The sequence below is a fragment of the Marmota monax genome, unplaced genomic scaffold, assembly GCF_021218885.2.
Source record: "Marmota monax isolate L192 unplaced genomic scaffold, Marmota_monax_Labrador192_F-V1.1 WCK01_AAM20220418_F8-fsc00232, whole genome shotgun sequence".
NCBI classification, from domain to species: Eukaryota; Metazoa; Chordata; class Mammalia; order Rodentia; family Sciuridae; genus Marmota; species Marmota monax.
In genome coordinates this window covers 1,799,214-1,820,485 of record NW_026695232.1, presented here as the reverse complement: position 1 = coordinate 1,820,485, position 21,272 = coordinate 1,799,214, and the positions used below count along the sequence as shown (strand labels likewise).

Sequence of the window (21,272 nt, the reverse complement as noted above, 5' to 3'; positions counted from 1 at the left end):
TTGATATTATCAGTGTGTGGTGTCTTTCTCTGCCTCTTTCAATAGTTTTGATTTAAAGTCTGTTTTGTCTGATGTCAGTTTAGCCATTCCTCTTTTTTTTTTAAAGAGAGAGAACTTTTTAATATTTATTTTTAAATTTTCGGTGGACACAACATCTTTATATTTTTTTACTTTTATGTGGTACTGAGGATTGAACCCAGCGCCCCGCAGATGCCAGGCGAGCCGCTACCACTTGAGCCCCATCCCCAGCCCTAGCCATTCCTCTTTTGCATGGAATGTATTTTCCACTTTCAACCTATTTATGTCTGTTGATCTAAAGTGAGTCTCTGTAAAGAACATATTCTTGGATCATTTTTTATTTTATTCTGCCAATCTCAGCCTTTTAATTGGTGAGTTTAATTCGTTTAAATTTACAGTGAATACTGATAAGGAAAGATTTCTTTTTCTATTTTCTGTATTTTATTTTTGCTTTTTAAGTGTTTAATTACTACCTTTTGTGTTTTTCCTTTTCTGTATGTTTTTTAAGTTGGTCAACATGGAGATTACATTTAAAACCCTAAATTGGTAACAGTCTAAGTTGAATTGATACTAGTTTACTTTTAGTATCATACAAAAATGGCTTTTATACAAATTGTCCTTACCCTATATATTGTCATTGTCACAATTTAAATCTTTTTATATTGTATGCTCATTAACTTAAGTTTATGATTATTGCATAATGCATTTGTTTTTTAAATCATATGTGAGGAGAAAAAAGCTGTTACAAACCAAAAATACTATAATACTGGCTTTTACATTTATGTGCGCAGTTAGGTTTACTGATCTTTCTTTAAGGCCTTGAGTTAGGGCAGCTTGATTTTGCTATTTGATTATAATGCATTTTTATGTGGATATTTTGGCACTTTCCTTGGTTGACCCTCATTTACATTATATATGAATATAAATTTACATCTTTTATCAGATTTGGGAGGTTTGAGGCCATTATTTCTTCAAATATATTTTCTGCTGCTTTTTCTCCTCTCCCTATGAACTCCCATAATGCATGTGTTGGTCTAGTTGATGGTGCCATACTTCCCTTCCGCTGTGTTTACTTTTTCATGTCAGCACCAGAATTTCTATTTTGTTCCTTTTTCTGTCTCTGTCTTAATATTTTCTATTTAAGATAGCATTCTTCTGGTTCCTATAGTTTGTTTCTTCATCCTTTATAGCCTTTGGTACATATTTAAGAAAGTTTATTTTAAGATTTTGTGTATTTGTGACAACCAGAAATGTACACAGATATTCCCAAAAGTCCCCCGTAGGCAAAATTTCTTCATGATTGAGAATTTTTTGAAAGTAAAATGCGTGCCATTCCATAATTGACTGTAGACTTCCCTGGGTTCAGCAACCTTTTATTTTTCTCTCATTTTACATATTAGGAAATTAATTATTAGGATATCAGCATTGTATGGTCAAGCAGTTCTCTTGGCCTTAAAGAAATAAATGGTAGAAGAACTTTTTTTTTTTTTAAACTCATTGCTGTTAGTTAATACTACAACTTTGTTGGGCTAAATCTGTTGTTGTGTTCCCAAATTATTCAGATATTTCAGTGTGTCTAAGATTGCCTGAAAATAGATATTTCTTGCCTGAAGCACCCAGCTAACTAAAAAAATAGTTCCTTTATATGAGATTAAGACCATGAAACTGTTCAGTTGTTTTTTTGTTGCCTTGCTTATCTTTATCTTTTTTCCCAAAGAAAAAGGAAACAATTGTTTCTGAAATGAGTATTTAGTATTTTGATAATAATTCATTTTGTGTATTATAAACTATTGTGCCTTTAAACTAAAAAATATGTATCCTAAATTTATTTTTAATGTACCCCTTATAGCATATTCAAGCTTTAATGTGGTATTTTCTCCTGGATTATGAATAAAGACTGTCGCATATCATTTTAAATTATTAGGTATATGTAAGTCTTGCCCCTCCCCATCATGTTTACAATCTTGAGATGCTTTATCCATGTTTTTGTGTCCTTGCTTTTTTTTTTTTTAACCGTGTCGTAAATACTGAATTATTCTTAATCACTTAATTCTGGAAGTAGCTAGTCTGAAACTAATTCAAAATCATTTGCTCCTTATTGTTTAATCTTATGGAGATATTGAATGATAGAAATATTGATCATGTAGATTTGATGTGAATAAAAATAAAAATATTTCAGTTTCAAATTAGTGATTATATTCAGGACTACTAAGAATTAACCTTGATTTCTGGCTTGCTTCATAGCAGATTAATAAAACAATATTGTATTTAAAATTAACCCAACTTTTTAGAGTGTAGCTTGTAATGTTATAGGTTCTGGAAATTCTTTTCTATAATCCTAAATGCTTTTGAGAAATTTATACAGTGATGTATTTAAAGTAATCCTAATAACTTGACTTGTAATATTCAAGTTAAATTTGAATTATAGGTGATTTGGTATATATCATTTCAAGAATTATATAACAAACTATCAATAAACATTAACAAATTATTAATTCATAGTTTATTAATAAAATTAGTGACAAATTTACAAACCATAGATTTATGAATATTTATGGGTTTGTGAATATTATTCCTCATACAGCAATGAACAGTAGATTTATAAATTACAAATGAATGAATTAATAATTAACATTTATTAATTATAATGAATCTTAGTGTAATAGATTCATCCTGTTTGGAATTTGTTTTACAGCTGTTTAGAAAAGAAACATCATTATTATTGTCATTATTTATTTATTTATTATTGTTTTTTTCTTGAGATGAGGTCTCAATTCTGTTCCCCAGGTTGATCTTGAACTCCTGGGCTCAAGGGAGCCTCTTGCCTCAGCCTCCTAAGTAGCTGGGACTAAAGATGTACACTACCATACTGGGCTGGTATAGAATCTTTGTGTCACTTTGTATATTTGAAATCAACAACACTTTTCTTTCTATTTTTAGCTGTAGCACCAGTTGTACCTGATTTAAGTAGTGACATTGATACTAGTAATTTTGATGACTTAGAAGATGATAAAGGAGATGAAGAAACATTCCCTATTCCTAAAGCTTTTGTTGGCAATCAACTACCTTTTGTAGGATTTACATATTATAGCAATCGTAGGTAAGTAAGCTAAATAGTAATTTTAGGGGTGGGTTCTGATTTTATTATATTCATATTATTTTCTTAGAGATATCTAAAGATCCTTTTAAAGTATATTTAATGAGATATACAGATATATCTTCTAATATTTATAATACCATTTTTCAGTGATGCATGGTATTTCTAGCATTTCATGTTTGATTTTTTTTTTTTAGACTCATTTATATTCAGGATATTGTTTTTCAGAAATTGCTGTCTGATGTACTTTATGTCCTCAAGTGACAATTAATAGGTCAAAAGACACTGTTAATACTGATATTTAGGTCAGTGTTGTTATCTAAAGATTTATGATTTATAATACAGTTTGGAATAATATATAATATTAACTTTCCTAGCAATATCATCTCTATATTGTTACCCAAGGTCCATAATTTTTAGCTCTTCAAAAATCGATTTTTCCCAGATACTATTTAATAAATTCACTATGTATTACAACAAATAGTATTTTCTGTACTATCATATCATGTTGAATTAGTAACTTTAATCTTCTATGCTTTCATTTCCTCAAAAATAGGGATGATGATAATATCAATAATACTTGCATCAGAGAGTTTTATAAGGGAGGAGTAAAGCAAAACACAGGAAAGCACTTAGAGCACTTTGCATGGAGTAAAAATACTCAGTGTTAGCTGTTATTACTATTAGTATTAGGTAATGTGAATTTTAGTCTTTCCAAATGTACTTGTGATGTAAGTTTAACATTATTTCTGTGCTGGACATTCATTCATTCAAAAAGGTATGTTTGATAACTTTCTCTTTGTCAAATATAAGCTAAATACCAAGGTGCAGGAAGAAAATGACCAAGTTATAATACCTTCTCTTGAACTGCTCACATCATAGGAAATGAATAATATAAGTTGATACATACCTCTTATTTGAAAGCCAAAGAAAGTTCTCTATTAATATATTACAATGAATCATATAACAACAATAACTGGGTGCATTAAGTTTTACTATTATTTTTTTAATTATTTCAGAATAAATTTTCTTAAAATCAAATTATACTACATTAGAGTAGTTTTAGGTATTTATTTGGAGCAATTATTAAACTAGTTATTATAGCTAACTGTAAGTGATTCAAGGCAAGTTTAGAAAATAAGAAGGCAATTTAGGCCTGCTTTATGAAATTTCTATAACAATGCACTAAAAAACAATACTGAATACACAAAACATATAAGTTTTGACTCAGAGAAAAGCCCAATAATTTAGTCATTTTTTTCCCCCTAACACTCGGGGTGTATAATAATGTAGCTATTTTATATTGACATATATACACAAAAGAGTGGTTTTGCTGAAATTTCTTCCCTCCCTCCCTCCCTCCCTCCCTCTCTCTCTTTCTTTCTTTCTTTGGTGCTTTTATCAATTATTCTTTTAATTGGTTTCTGAAACACTCAGGATATTGATTAAAAACAACTCCCAGTATTTTTGGATTTTTCTATACTATAGTTCAACAGTTAATTATTTTATTTACATTTTTCTATACAAAGGTAATCTTTAATTAACTAAACACTAAGTTATTTGTACTACATTGCCATGTACTTCATTATGTTCTCTGATTTTCCTTTTTATTCCTGTCTCAAGTGTAATTTTTAGTTTTTTTTAAAAAATATTTTTTAAAAATATCTTTATTTTATTTATTTATTTTTATGTGGTACTGAGGATTGAACCCAGGGTCTTGCACATGCTAGTCGAATACTCAACCCCAGCCCCTTTAGGTTTTTTTTTAACTAATGTTTTTTTATTTATATATGACAGTGGGATCCATAACAATTCTTATTACACATAGCACAATTTTTTATATTTCTGGTTGTATACAACGTTCATTCACACCAAGTCGTGTCTTCAATTTTTAGGTTTTTTAAAAATAGAAATTTTATTGTATAGGGCTTTTTGGTTTTTCTTTTTCAGGAATTGAGCCCAGAGCTTGCACATTAGGGGCAAATGCTCTGCCACTGACCTGTGTCTCCAGCCTTGACATTTTACTATGTTCTTAAGTGTCATATGTCATAGCCTTATCAATTAATATAGTAATTTTAAGATAAGTGCCTATAATATGAATAGGTAAAAGTGTGATTGCTTTTAATAAGGAAGCAATAAAATATGAGTGACCCTTACTATTATATGTAAGTCTAATTTTGAATATACTAGTGTGAACTAGAAAACTTCGGAAACTCTTATCCCTGAAATATAAAAATATCTTTTAATTGTCAAGGGCAGAGATCTTTATTGCTAAAGTATAGTTGTTATTCACTGTTAATACCTATGTGTTAATAGCTGAACCTATACAGCTGTGAAATGTACTGTAACTATTTGGTATTTTGAGAGCACTCTTCTAGTTAAAGTGCTGACAGTAAGTGGTGGTGATGGTGGAAATAATAATATTGGTATTGGATCATGTTGGAGGTGATAGCAGGAGCAATAGCAGCAGTACCTTACTTTTACATGATATTTGGTATCTTAGAAAAAAATTTCACATATACTATCTATCTAACTACTTATTTGATATTGCTGTAAGACATGTAAAGATCTTTTTTTAATTATTTTTTTAGTTGTAGATGGACACAATACCTATCTACCTACCTTTTTTTCTTTAATGTGGTGCTGAGGATTGAAGCCAGTGCCTCATATGTGCCAGGCAAGCCCTCTACCACTGAGCTACAACTCCAGCCCTGTGAAAATCATTTTTTTTTTTTTTAGTTGCAGTTGGACATTTACTTATTTATTTTTATGTGGTGCTGAGGCTCGAACCCAGCGCCTCGCACGTGTTAGACGAGTGCAATACTGATGAGCCACAACCCCAGCTCCCCCTGTGAAGATCTTTAAGTCTCACCAACCACCTGTATTTTTATGTAATTCTAACTTTACTCTGAATTAAATTAAAGAACTCTTCAAGGCTTGGTGTCCCAAAATTTGGTAGGATTTTACCCAGACTTTGATTCTGTTATTTCAATTACTTAGGCAAGAAAAAAAAAAGAAATAATTTAAACCCAAGCAAGCAAATATTATGTTTTGCTAAAGGATAGTTGAGGGAAGTGGAGGTAGTTGTACTCTGTCTTAAAGGTCAACGATTCCTTGTCCCTCGTTGTTAAATTCAAAAGGCTCTAAAATTGGAATCACTTTTAGTTACTGTTGGTGGCAAACCTATTGCAACTTGCTCTTATGGCCAAGAAAACCTGATTTCAACTAATTTAAGACTATTTATATTTTTTATTTGTCTTCCTTGAAATAGTCACATGTTTTGTAGCAGGAATAGCAAGCAAGTCATATGATTATAGACCTAACTGGGATTTCATTTAATTATGTATCATTTCTAAAATAAAAATATGTACTTGTGCCTAATTTTTTTATAAACATAGCTAGTAAAATACTGAACATAAAATAAGCATATAGTATTTGTTATTGGTTGTTATTGGATATTAAGGTGGGTTGTTTTGTTTCTTTTCTTTTTAAACTCCTTTCCCCCAGATACTTACCTTCTGCAAATCCTAATGATAACAGAACCAGTTCCAATGTGGATAAAAGCTTGGTAGGTATTTTCTTATTTGCTTTTTAAAAATTGTTTTACGTATCATGTATTTCTGTGTGTGGTATTGAGTAAGCTTATGTGTTGCTTATGAATGAGTGGTTATTGCACTTAGATTTTTCTGGCAATTTTTATCTCTTGTTTCCTTTCTGATATGAATTTTTCTGAATATCAAATGAAATAATTTATGTAAAGACAGTAAACTAAATTGCTACACAGATTGACAATAGTTGTCTTTTTAATCTTTGAAATCAGTAATATAAGTATTTCATCACTAAGGGTCTAGACATGGAAGATTTAAATGAAGATATTTTTGTATTAGTAAAGTAATTATAACATAAAATTTACCATTTTAACTATATTTTAAGTGTATACAGTTCAGAGACATTAAGAACATTCACAGAATTGTGCAACCATCCACTATCCTTCTCTAGAACTTTTTCGTATCTCAAACTTAAATTCTGTACCCTGAAAAAAAAAAAAAAAACTCCCCATTTCACTCTTCTTCCAGGCCCTTATAACTATTATTCTACTTTCTGTTTCAATAAATTTGATTATTTACCTCCTGGAATTACACAATATTTATCCTTCTGTGACTGGCTTATTTTTTTAGCATAATTCTTTAAGTTGTTGTGGTATATATCACAATATCCTTTTCTTTGTAAGGCTGAATCTTATCCTAGCAAGTATTTTAATCACACTTTGTTCATGAATTCATTAAATGAAGTTTTAATGGAAGTACTGTTACATTGTGAACATCAGCGTTGGTTAAAAACAGTGTGAAGCCATTGCTCCCATAGTTGAGGCAAAGAGAAAATCCTGTAGTGGTAGCTCAGAGAAAGCCTAACATCATAGAAGAGGAACATAAAACACTTCCAAAGCTATGGTAAAGCCAGAAGGATATGGAGAAATGGATACTTCATTTCTCTACCCTCTGATTTCCTGTTGGTCTCTCCCATGGTTTGAAACCAACTTCAAAATGATAGGGCAACAGAGTATTACAGTTTGCAGATTTTAAGGCAAAGATGAACAGAGGATAGATCTTCAAGACTAGAAGGTTGTTGGGGAAATGGAGAATAAGCACCATTTAATTTTTCCACTGGGATTTAAATTACTCTAGTAAGTACATTTTAATTGTGAGTTCTTCTGTTGCTCTTATGGTTCATGTTCATGAGAGAGGTTTTGTTGTATTTTAAAAACTCTTATTTGTTTACATTTGAGGAAATTCTTTCGTGTTAACTAGGACTTTTCTGGAAAAAAAATCAGGAATAATCATTTGACCATCCTTAAAACATTCCTTAAACACTGTACTATAGCCTACATGTTTTTTTAAATATATTTTTTAGGTTGTAAATGGACACAATATCTGTATTGTTTGTTTGTTTATTTTTATGTGGTGCTGAGGATCAAACCCAGGGCCTCACACATATGAGGCAAGCACTCTACCACTGAGCTAGAACCCCAGCCTGAGCTTACCAGAGGATTAGAGAAGTAACAACATTTTTTAGAAGCTGGTACAGTTCTTCTCTTTCTCTGATGTATTTAGTTTTAAATGTAGAAAGAGAAGGTGAGAAAAAGAGGAAAGAACTGTGTGAGTTACTTGTTTCTCTTTTAAATTTTCATCACAAAGAGCTCGCAAGTAAGTTATATAGCTCACAAGGCTTTGGGGCTCAGATGTCATTAAAATAAAAGCACTTTTGATCTAGGGAAGGTAATATTAAGGCCTTGCTGTAACCCAGCTCTCACAGCATTGTATGATTAAAAGTACATTAGATTTCAGGGAATGGAAGGGAAGGGAGCAGAGACAGGAATAGAAAAGACAGTGGAATGATTCGGACATACCTTTCCTATGTACATATGTGAATATGTCATAGTGAATCTCTACATCATGCATAACCACAATACTGGGATCCTAATTAGAAGAAGATGTACTACATGTTTATATAAACATCAGAAGATACTCTACTGTCATGTTTAACTAAAAAGAAAAACAACAACAACAACAAAAAGACTTCAGAAATATTCAAAGGATTTATCTTTCGGGCTGATTCTGTTCAGTGGTGATTGCTGTAAGTTACTGTCAGTGGCTGCTTTTTTATCTTTTGCTCTGGTAAGAACAGAGGGAACTAAGTACAGAAATCAACTAATTTAATTCTCAACTTTTCCTTGCAAGTGTTTTAGTTAAAATTCTAACAACTTTGCAGTTGCCAAATGTGATGAATAATTTTTTTTGCTGTATTTGATATTGACTACTCTTTCTTCTTTGAAACTTTAAGCTTTTATAATTCTTTCATGTTTCCTTTATTTCCTTCCTTTCCTCCCATCTTTGATTTTTTAAAATTTATTTATTTTAATTGTAATGGACACAATACCTTTTTTTGTTTATTTACTTTTATGTGGAGGTTCAAACTAAGGGCCTCACACATGCTAGGCAAGCACTCTACCACTGAGCTATATACCCCCAGCCCTGCATCCTTGAATTTTATTTTCATTCCTCTACTCAATTATTAAATGTTTCCCAGAGTTGTGATCTTGTCTCTGCTCATTTCTATTGGTATTCTCTTGTATATCTACCTTCTTCCTCAAAGCTTTATATAAAAACTCGTCTCTTTTGGATACATCTCTGGCCTCTCTAATAAGGCTAAAGCTAAACACAATTTTTCTCTTTCATGCCCTCCCAGCAATAACTTTTGTGTTTCTTGTTTTTCATAATGGTACTATATATGTTCTCTCTCATTTCTAATTATTTTTGAGGTCATAAATCTGCTTTCTAATTGAGATTTATCCATTTCTTCCTCTTCATAACTATAATCTCTTCTTTATATCAGATCAATATTCACTCTTACTGGAACTTTTTCAATAGCCTGTTAACTTGTTGTTCTTTCTAGAATTTCACTTCCCTTTAATCTACCTTATTATTGAAGTTTGGTTTCTGAGATGCCAATGTTATGTCATATATTGCTTATAGGTTAAAGTTTCCAATCAAGGAATCATGGTCCCATACTTGTCAGGTTTGATAAGAGTTATTTTCCCTCTTGTATGCTAAACTCTGCCATATCTGATTTCTTCCCATTTCCCAAATTTATTTTCTTCTACCTCTACTTTTGGCTTGTATGTTCATTCTGGCTGAAATATCTTCTTTCTACTACCGTCTCTTCTGGGTAATTTTTTCTCATGTTTTTGGTATTACTTCAAACATTGCATATTTCTGGCAGAATTAGAAGTCACTCACCCTTCTGTCCTTCAGAATACTATATTATCACCTACCATGGATTCATATTTTCATATTTTGTACATATCTTTGGGTCATTGTGGCTTTTTTTTTTTTTTTTTTTTTTGGTACCAGGGATTGAACTCAGGGGCACTCAACCACTGAGCCACATCCCCAGCCCTATTTTGTATTTTATTGAGACAGGGTCTCACTGAGTTGCTTAGCGGCCTCGCTTTTGCTGAGACTGGCTTTGAACTCGTGCCTCCTTACTCAGCCTCCTGAGCTGCTGGGATTATAGGTGTGTGCTATTGCACCTGGCTCATTGTGGGTGCTTAATGGATATATTAAATAATTAAGATTGTACATATTAATGAAATGCCATTTAATGTTTCAATATATATAAACATTGTATAATGTTTAAATCACTTCCCATTTCTTTATGCACCATTACCTTAATGAGAACAGGGACATCATTAGCTTTATGAGAACAGGAGCCAGACCATTTTTAAATTTTTGTGTTACTGACACATAGTACAGTACTGAGATACAAGTAAATATTGAGAAAATACTTTTTAAAGTAATAATAATTAATAGAAAGTGATAAGATTAATTATTTCCTAAACAGATGTAAAATGGTACCATAAACTTGTTATTCTTAATTTCTCTATCCATATTATTAGTTGAATGAGATGGATTTGTTTTTCAATTAAAGCAGGAAAGTTTGCAAAAAACAATTTATAAGCTAGAAGAACAGCTGCATAATGAAATACAGTTAAAAGATGAAATGGAGCAGAAGTGCAGGTAAGAATATAATTATGTTTTTCATGTTAATAGTTGTATATAGCAAATACTTTAAAGCTCATACTCATAAACACTCAAAAGTAGATGAATATTAAAGTTGCTACTGATACACCTCCATGAAGAATGTCTTAGCTAGAATAAAAAAATAACATTGATGTTGGCTTTTAGTTGTAAATGTACTTTCCTCAAACTATTAAAGTTCATTTGTTTCTGGTAGTCTTCCTTCTTAAAAATATGTATAGTTCTAATTCAGTTAATAACCTGATCCTTTACTTTTTTCTCTCATTTTAATTAGCTAACTGAAAGAGCAAATTAGTTTACATTAAATAAATTACTTTATAAAATGTGAAGTGTTGATGTTTAAAATTCACTAAATTTTGATGCAGTCGTTGATTTCCACTGTGATTCCTTAGAGCAGTAACTCAGAATTTTTTCACCTGCATCAAATTCTAATAGCATATATATTTATGAAATAATGGATGATCAAATGTTATTATTTTAAAATAACTTAGCATAATGCTATTTCTTATTAATAGCAATATTTTTTTATAATTACAAGCAATAACTTTTTATAATTATGTCATTTGTGAACAGTATTGAATAAATGAAATATAAAGGTAACATAGATTAAATATTCAACAAATGAAATTATAAATACTCAGTGTTGTGACCAGATAGCTATAGAGAAGTAGGAAACAGGTAAAATTCTCACTGTATACCATCCCTGGTAGATTGTTAAGTGTATAATATAAACTTAAAAAAAAAAAAAAAAGTAAAAGCACTATAAATAAGCAATCAACTGATCCCAGAATTTGGAAGGAATTTCTAAGTATATAATATAGAAATAAAGGGAGGAAATGGAGAAACTGTTGAATGAGTGTTGAAGTTAGTAGTAGTGATTGGCATCAATTTGAGGAAGAAATAGAATAACCAAAATGGCTGATAATCATGTGAAAAGGTGTACTCTCAAGAAAATGGAATTAAAATGTGATAAGAACTTTTTAAATTACATATTGGTGAATAATTTTTTTAAAAATATTTATTTTTTTAGTTGTAGTTGGGCACAATACCTTTGGTTTTATTTATTTATTTACTTTCATGTGGTGCTAAGAATCAAACCCAGGGCCTGGCACATGCTAGGCAAGCACTCTACCACTGAGCCACAACCCCATCCCTGATGAATAGTTTTTAATTTTAAAGACTTAATGCTGAGAATTGTAAATTAATATTTGCTTACATTTATTTTCTCATGAGCATTCAAATGTTTTATCCTGTTTCTTTTCTCACATATCCATTAGAGCTTTATTCCACAAAAATGTAGCTTTTTTTGTTTGTTTATTTTGGTACCAGGAATTGAACCCAGGTGCATTTTACCACTGAACTACATCCCAACCCGTTCATCCCAACCCTTTTTTTTTTTAATTTATTTTTTTAGTTGTAGGTGGACACAATATCTTTATTTCATTTATAAATGGAGCTGAAGATCAAAGCCAGGGCCTCATGTGTGCTAGGCAAGCACTCTACCACTGACTGAGCCACAACCCCAGCCCATCCCAACCCTTTTTTATTTTTTATTTTGAGACAGGATCTTGCCAAGTTGCTGAGGGCCTTGCTAAATTACTGAGGCTATAGCTGGTTGTTTTTAGATTGTCTTTCCCTGTCCTACTTTTAGCCTTTTACCCTTCCAGGAACTGGAAGAATTTGGTTGGTTCTAAGTGGGCAGGCTAGAAATAAATTTTATCTAGAAATTTTCCCCAACTACCACCACATATAGATAAAGTCAAAACTAATTCTAATCTAATTCTGCACATTCAAACCAGTTTAATTAAAAAAAAAAAATGTCAATTTGTATCAGATAATGTGCTTGCCAGCAGTGCAATCCTGACTAAAACAAGAAATAGACCCTCTTCACATGGAGCTTGTAATCAACAATGAAGATACAAAGGTAGTAATTAGTATGGTATGTGGTAAGGTGGAGAGAGAAGAAAATGATACAAGTATACATTAGGAGATAACCCACTATTTTGTTGTAGATTAGAAAAACTGGAACCAGAAGGTTCAATGGGAAATACTAAGAAAGAATAGAAGGATTTGTTAGGATCCAGGGAATACGTATCTGTGAAGGCCTTGATGTAAGAGAGATTGATTAGGTAGTAACATTTGAAGGGGGAAAAAAAAGGCTGAAATTAGGCTGGGGAGGTTGGCAAGGTCTAGATCTTGAGGGACTTTTTTTTTTTTAAACCTTTCTTTGTTTATTTATTTATTTCTTTTATGTGGTGCTGAGGCTCAAACCTGGTGCCTCATGCATGCGAGGCAAGCACTCAACCAGTAAGCTACAACCCCTTCCCCAGGACTTTGTTTCTGACAAGCTTAGAAACTTGGAAATTATCCTAAGTCTGATAGAAACACTTTGGAGTTTTTTGTTTGTTTCATACCTGGGATTGAACTCCGGGGCACTCAACCACTGCAGCCACATCCCTAGCCCTATTTTTTTGTATTTTATTTAGAGATAGGTCTCACTGAGTTGCTTAGTACCTCAGCCTCCCGAGCCACTGTGATTACAGGCATGTCCCACCTCACCCAGCCAACCCTTTGAAAGTTATTAAACCAAGAAGATAAAGATGTGTGTGTGTATTTTTTTTTTTTTTAATAATACATCAGACTGGGGATGTGGCTGCGTGGTATAGTACTTGTCTAGCATATATGAGGCCCTGGCTTCAATCCACACAGAGCACCACAAAAAAAAAAAAAAGGGAAGAAAGTGTACATAAATATAATTTTTAAAAAGAACTATCTAGTTAATTTGCAGCACTTGATATTTATCAAACTAGATGGGAGTAAAGGAGAAAAATGAGTCAAGGATGATTTCTAGGTAGTGTCATTTACTCTGGGATTTATAAAATTCTCCTGGATAAAATTCAAGGTCCTTAAAGATGGATGAGAAAAAGTGAATATTTTCCCTAACTTATAACTGGCATTTATCATTTTTAAATTCTGTTCAAAGGCAACAATAAAGTTAATAAGCAGTAGCTGTGAGCTTTTTATTACTAATAAAAATCACAGATATTTTCCTATATTAAAGTTATTAGTTAATCTCTGAATATTACTACCTTGAAATTACTGCTACTAGACCTTGTGATTTCATATAGTAATGAAAAGCATATACATTTGCTTTTAAGAATTTATAACTGTATATCAATATAATTGGCTTCTTTTAATCTTCTGTATTTTTTATGTTTTTAAAATTACTATTCTGAAAAAGGCCATAGACTTCACCAGAGTGCCAAAGAAGTTCATGGCACCGAAAAAGATTAAGAAACCCTAGTTGTGAAAAAGTAAGGTATATGGGGTTAAGGATGTGGCTCAAGTGGTAGCGTGCTCACCTAGCATGCGTGGGGCACTGGGTTCGATTATTAGCACCACATAAAAATAAAATAAAGATATTGTGTCCACCTAAAACTAAAAAATAAATAATTAAAAAAAAATTCGTATATATAGATTTTCAACTCTGGGCAATAAACAATATATTTCTAATCTGTATTGCTTTTGTTTTTACAGAACTTCAAATATAAAACTAGACAAGATAATGAAAGAATTGGATGAAGAGGTACATTTTTGTTTATTAAACAGGTTTTCCTTTTTGAGATTGTTCCCATTTTTAGATTGTTTTATTTTCTGAGATAATTGCATTTGAACTACATAGTTGAAACACAAAACGCAACTAGAGAATTAAGATGAAAGCCTTTGGAGTTGCAGGTTCAAGTAGTGCAGTTTATACTTTTAAGTTTCCTTTGTACAATTTTATTCTATGACCATTTTGAAATTTTAGAATATAAAATTTAGTTCAAAAGTCCTTAAAGTTGAAAAATGAAAAGAAGGAAGAGAAGTTAGAGATCAGAAATTGAATCTAGAACTATATCAGGAAGAGACAAATAGGAATGAGGAAGGAATCTAATTTAAAATATTTTTAAAGGATTGATATTAACATAATTACATGTGGTCAAATGGGAAGTACATTGATTTTGGAATTATTCATGTTTTCCATGATTACCTACTAGGATGGTTTTATTAGAGAAACATAGCATAAACTTCTCTGATAATAGGATGATTTTAATATTTGTAAATATGTAATACATTTTCTTTCCTCTTAGTCTCCTTGTAGATATCTTTCTACTGTGTATGTGAAGAGTCCCTTGAAAGGAAGACTATCTGTAGTCTTTCTTTAGTATATTACTTTTCTTGTCCTTTTTAGATTTAACCTCTCTATTTTTACTAAGAAATGGTATCTGTCACGGGTTTATCCTCTTTCATTTGTAGCTTTGTATGTACATGTAGTCAGTCAGTCATCTGTGAAGATTTTAGTAATATTTTACCAGTTGGCCATTGGGCAGTATGTACTTAGCCTTTGCACTGTATTTTTTACTCTTAGTGTTTAAGGGATCCTTTTTGAATATCTTTCACTTTTTATTTTATTTCATTTTTAAAACAGATAAAATTTAGATTGTTAGATTTGTCATTCCTTTTTCCAAATTAAAGATAGAGAGGGAAATCTTAATTATAAATTAGAATAGTCCTACTTATGGGAAAAACACCATGAAAGTACTTTTCCCTATTCTTCCTGCTAAGTACAGCTAAAATCCATAGATATTAAATACAAAGCAAATGTAAAAAAGTATTCTGAAAGGTGGAAAGAAGAAGGCTGACCAGGTAAATTAGGTACTTGGGTCTTGAAAAACAACACAGGAATGAATACTCCGGGCTCTCTTTTTGCTGCACATGTATCTCAGATTGCTTACTGGAGATGGCAGCAACCTAGAAATGCCAACAGCACAGACAAAAACCCTAAGAAAAGCCTTTCCCTAACTTAAGGACCAAAAAAGGAGTAGGTTAGGAAGTCAGAAAACTTACACAATTACTGCTCTACTCAGGCAAATGGCATGGAAAAATGTAGCCCCACCCCCCACCAGCAAAAGCTAAGTGAGAAGCCTAGACTCCCACCTCCTCTGTGCTGTAATATACCACAGCCTCAGATGAGCTAATATCAAAGAAAGCCTAGTAAAGGGATATTCATCCCCAATGTGAGGTAACTAACCTCCTCCTTCTCCACAGACAGTGTAGCAGAGGCCATGAGGAAAATCCAGATTTCCACTTACAGCTACCTGTAATGGCATGGCACCCCTCCCACTATTTTCTGGGGTGTTTGCCAGAAGAGGCATGGTAGAAAGTCAGAACTTTCACCACTGAAAATGCCAAGCCTTCTCCACAACAGTAACTGTGTAGTCCACCTAAGAAATAGTAATAAGGTATTCCCCTCTGTCAGGCATGTAATTGATGGAGTGCTAGAACTCCCATTGTCATCCAGCGGTAATGAAGATCAGCACCCCCCCACACACACACACACATACAAACTTTGGGTATCAATAGAAGCTAAGTGCAAAATCTGGTTATCTATTTTCACCTGGCAGAAATAAAGTAGCACTTCCTTAATCCTACCAGAATAGTGACAGAAAGGCGTCCTGAAACAGGCATTTTATTTATGTATTTCATCTTAATTATGCAGAAGGATGAGATTTATTGTGGCATATTCACATATACATAAAAACACAGTTTGATCAATCTCAATCTCTAATATCCATCCACCCTCTCCTTCCTACCTTTGCTACCCCTCCACTCTAATGGTCACCTTTCTACTTTCATGCCATCTCTTTTTCCCTCTTTCCCTCTAGTTTCTACACATATGAGAAAATATGATACTTTTCTCTCTGAATCTTATTCCATGCAAAACTATGATCTCCAGTTCTGTTTTCTTGCATAATTTTGTCCCTGTGGCTGAATAAAACTCCATTGACTATACATATTACATTTCCTTTGTCCATTCATCTGTTGATGAACACCTAGGTTGACTTCATGATTTAGCTAGTGGAAGTAGAAGATTCAAATTAAGATCCAGAATGTTATAAGATAATATTAAAAATGTCCAGCTTTTTATAGCAAATTGTTCATCATAATCAGAACTAGAAACATCTCAACTGGAATGAGAGAAGTCAGATACCAACACCAAGGTGGCACAAGTGTTATAAATATCTGAGAGTGATTTAAAGGAACAATCATATATATGTTTCAGTGACCAACTACAAACATACTTGAAGTAAATTTAAAAAAAAATGCTTCAGCAAAGAGAAAGTATTAGCAAAGATGTAGATGAATGATATAAAATAGAACCAACCAAAAATATTATAGTAATTGAAATAAAAATCTTGATGAATGATGTCAGCAGCAGAGTAATACAGAGGAAAGAGTTAGAGAACCTAAAGATAGAACAATAAAAATTTTCTAGTCTGAACAACAGAGAAAATAGATGTATGGGACACAAAAGTGACTGAGCCTCAGGGGCATGTAGAACTGTAACAGTAAAGTTCTAACATTTCTATCATTGGAATTACTGAAAGAATGAAGAAAGGAGATGGGAAGGAATGATGACTGAAAATTCCACAAATATAGCAGAGGACATGAACCTACATGTAAAAGACATCAGCCTACAAGAAGCTTAACAAACCACAAAAGGAATAAATCCAAAGATAGTTTACACCTAGACATAATAAAACTTCTAAAAGCAAATGACAGAGCAAATGTGAAACTTAGCAAGAGACACCTTACTTAAAAGGGAAAAATCAATGCACATAAAAGCAGATATCTTATCAGAAACCATGAGGACAAGAGGGAAGTGACACGTTTTTCAAGTGCTGGGGAAAAAAAAATATACCCTGTGAACCTGGAATTCTATGCTCAAATATTCTTCCCAAATGAATTTTAAAAAAATCAAGGGGGCTGTAGTTGTAGCTCATTGTAGAACTCTTGCCTAGAATATGTGAGGCACTGGGTTTGATTCCCAGCACCACATAAAAAAATAAATAAAGGTGTTTTGTCCATCTACAACTAAAAAAAAAAAAAAGAAAATTAATGAACTTCTCAGATGGGAGGAATTAAGTAACTTGCCAGTACACTTTCCCTAAGAGAATGACTAAAGAAAATTCTCTAAATAGAAAGGAAGTGATAAGTGTATAGGCTGGCACATATCTGTATCTGTAATCCTAGGTACTCAGGAGGCTGAAGCAAGAAAATACAAGTTTGAGGCCAGCCTGGGCAATTTAGTGAGACCCTGTGTCAAAATAAAAATAAAAAGACCTGGTGTATAGCTCAGTGGTAGAGTCCCCTGGGTTTAATCCTCAGTACTACTCCCTCCCCAAATAAAAGGAAATAACAAAAGAAGGAATCTTGAATTATAAGGAAAAAAAGAAGAGAGAATAAAATTACAGAAATACATTTTCCTTCTAATTTTTTTTAGTTGTATTTGATAGTTGTAGAGAAACTATAAGACTGTCTGATGTAGTTCTCCGTGTATGTAAAGAAAATATTTAAGATGATTGTAAACAGGAAGGTAATGAGACTCTACATGAATTGGTAAGATGTCAGCACTAGTACAATGTGATATAATGGTATTTATATATAACAACACATCTAAAGCATCCAGTGAAAAATCTGTACCAGAAAATACACTAAAAAACTCCACAAATAAAAGATTTTATCTCCACAGATCCTTTCTTCTTTAAAAAATAATGTATGTTATATATTCAAGTAACCCACAAAAAAGCAGGAAAGAGAAAATTGATAAAAAGCAGAAATCAAAGAAAAATGGCAGAATTAACCTTAATATTACATCAAATGAAAATTAAATAGATACCAATTAACAGAGGTTTTAAAAAAATTTTATAGATTTTTTTTAGTTGTAGATGGACACAATATCTTTATTTTATTTATTTATTTTTATGTGGTGCTGAGGATTGAACCCACTGCCTCACACGTGCAAGGCAAGTGCTCTGCTACTGAGCTACAATCCCAGCCCTTAAAATTCATTTTTTAAAAAAAATCCCACACTTAATATATTGTCTACAAAAACTTCAAATATAAAAGCATAGGTAAATTGAAAGTAAAAAGATATATAAATACGTAAGCAAAAATGATATATAAATACTAATGAAATTGGCAATATTAATACCAAATAAAGTAGACTTAAGCTCAAAGAAAATCACCTAGAGCAGAAAGAAATGTCGCATAATGATAAAAATAATCAGTCCACCAAGAAGACACAGCAATTCTAAATGTTTATACACCAAACAGTTGAGCTACAAAATACTTGAAGTAAAAACTGAAAGAGAAATAGACAAATCTGCAATTATTGTTGAAGATTTCAACTCCTCTTTCTAGACAGAGAATCATCACAAATATAGGAGAATCCAACCATACCATCAGCCACTGGGTCTGTTCGACATTTATAGAACCCTCTACCCATCAACAGTAGAATATATAATCTTTTCAGTGCTTAAGGACCACATCCCAAGTATACCACATCTTGAACTAGAAAGCAAACCAATTTAAAACAGTTGAATATATCATATAGTGTTTTCTGAACAAAATATAATCAAACTAGAAAGATAATAGGAAAACCGTGAACCCATAGAAACCAAACAGCACATTTCTAAATAAACCTTAGGTCAAAGATATCAGCTCAAAGAAAATGAAAAACTATATTCAATGTTAATTATATCTCAAAACTTCATTTTATTTTATTTTTTGTACCAGGGATTGAACCCAGGGGTGCTTAACCACCGAGCTATATCCCTAGCCCTTTTTTATATATTATTAGAAACAGGGTCTTGCTGAGTTGCTTAGGGCCTCTCTTAAGTTACTGATTGAGGCTGGGTTTGAACTCACAATCTTCCTGCCTCAGCCCCTCAAGCTACTGGGATTACAGGCATGCACCACTGTGCCTGGCTTCCAAACTTCATTTTAAAAAAATACTAAGAGCATTGAAGTGAAAATCCAACATCAAAATTTGTGAAGTGCAACTAACATAGTGCTGAAAATGAATCTTAAATGTTTGCATTAGAAAAGAGGAAAAGTCTCAAATCAATAATCAAAGCTCCTACTTCAACAAACTACAAAAAGAAACCCACAACAATGGAAAGGTAGGAACAGTAAGGATAAGAGCTGTTAATGTTAATCAGCTTTCTTCCTCTGTGACAAAATATGTAAGAAAAACAACTTTTAAGGAGTACAGATAGTTCACAGTTTCACAGGTTTCAGTCCATAGTCACTTAGTCCTATTAACTGTGGGCTTGTGGGTGAGGCAGAACATAGTGGAGCAGAGCTGCTCACTTCATGACAACTAGGAAGCCGAGAGAGGAAAGCGGCTGGAGAAAAGATATAGTCCCCAAGGACCCATTTCCTTCAACTTGGTCCCACCTCCCACACTTTGAACTGCCTCCCAGCTGTGACTCCATCAGTGGATTACCCCCATTAATGAGGTTAGAGCTCCTAGGATCCAGTCATTTCCCAAATGCCCCACATCTGAACATTGCTTCACTGGGGACCAAGCCTTCAAGACACAAACTTTTAGGGGACATTCCAGATCCATAATGTAACTAAAGTAGAGATCAGTGAAATTGGAAACAGAAAAACAACAGAGAAAATCAATGACCAAAAAAAAAAAAAAAAAATGTTTGAAAAAGACCAACAAAATGAATAAACCTCTAGCAAGACTGACAAAAAAAGACACAAATTACCAATATTAGTAATAGCATATCATTATAGACTCTGAATATGAAAAGGGAATATGGGGATACTGTGAACAGTTTTAAATACAAGTGTGAAATTAAGATAAAGTAGGATTAACTCCCTGAAAAATACAAATGCCACAACTCATACAATGTAAAAAAGATCATTTTTTTAAATTTATTTTTTTAGTTGTAGTTGGTCACAATACCTTTATTTTATTTATTTATTTTTATGTGGTGCTGAGGATCAAACCCAGGTTCTCACACATGCTAGGCGAGTGCCCTACCGCTGAGCCACAACTCCAGCCCCTAAAATAGATCATTTTAATAGTCCTGTATAAGTGTTATGTAAAGCAAAATCATAATTTTAAAACTCTAATGAAAATTCCCCATGACAGGTGATTTCACTAGAGAATTCTGCCAAGGGTTTAAGAAACACCAAATTTGGGGTTGGGGTTGTAGCTCAGTGATACAGCGCTTGCCTAGCATGTATGAGGCAATGGGTCCATCAACAACTAAAAAATTTTAAAAAAGTCTACAGGTGGGTGAGTTTATTTAGCATAGGAGAAATAATAAAAAGGTAAAAAGCAGATATAAATTAAGACCAAAAAATAGGATTAAAAAAAAGAAAACACCAAATCTGTACTCTTTCTCACAAAAGGTAAGAGAACACTTCCCAGTTAGTTTTATGAGGCTGATATTAACATGATACCAAAACCAAAGACCATACTACAGAGAAAACTATAGACCATTATCCCTTATGAATACAAACACAAAAAGTCTTATCAAAATAGAATTCAGTGATATATAAAAAGGTAAACCCAACCATGATTTATTTCAGAGATGTAGGCTTATTTTAATACTTGAAAATCAGTTTAATTCATCATATTAGTTACTAAAGAAAAATGATTATATCAGTTGATACAGACATATCATTGGATAGAATGCAATACCCACCCATTCATA

The 21,272-nt window shown here is 32.4% G+C and overlaps 1 protein-coding gene across 3 annotated transcripts in view; it reads left to right on the top strand.

Annotated features, from left to right (window-relative positions):
- Nucleotides 1–21,272, top strand: part of Rock1 (Rho associated coiled-coil containing protein kinase 1) — a 151,777-nt gene that overhangs the window by 74,963 nt on the left and 55,542 nt on the right. For 2 of the 3 annotated variants that reach the window (XM_046438523.2, XM_058577089.1), the window contains 4 exons: nt 2,959–3,118; nt 6,623–6,683; nt 10,604–10,692; nt 14,251–14,299. In XM_046438523.2, coding sequence (XP_046294479.1) covers nt 2,959–3,118; nt 6,623–6,683; nt 10,604–10,692; nt 14,251–14,299 — 359 coding nt within the window. The remainder of the gene's footprint in view (nt 1–2,958; nt 3,119–6,622; nt 6,684–10,603; nt 10,693–14,250; nt 14,300–21,272) is intronic. The other variant, XM_046438524.2, reaches the window with a different exon arrangement.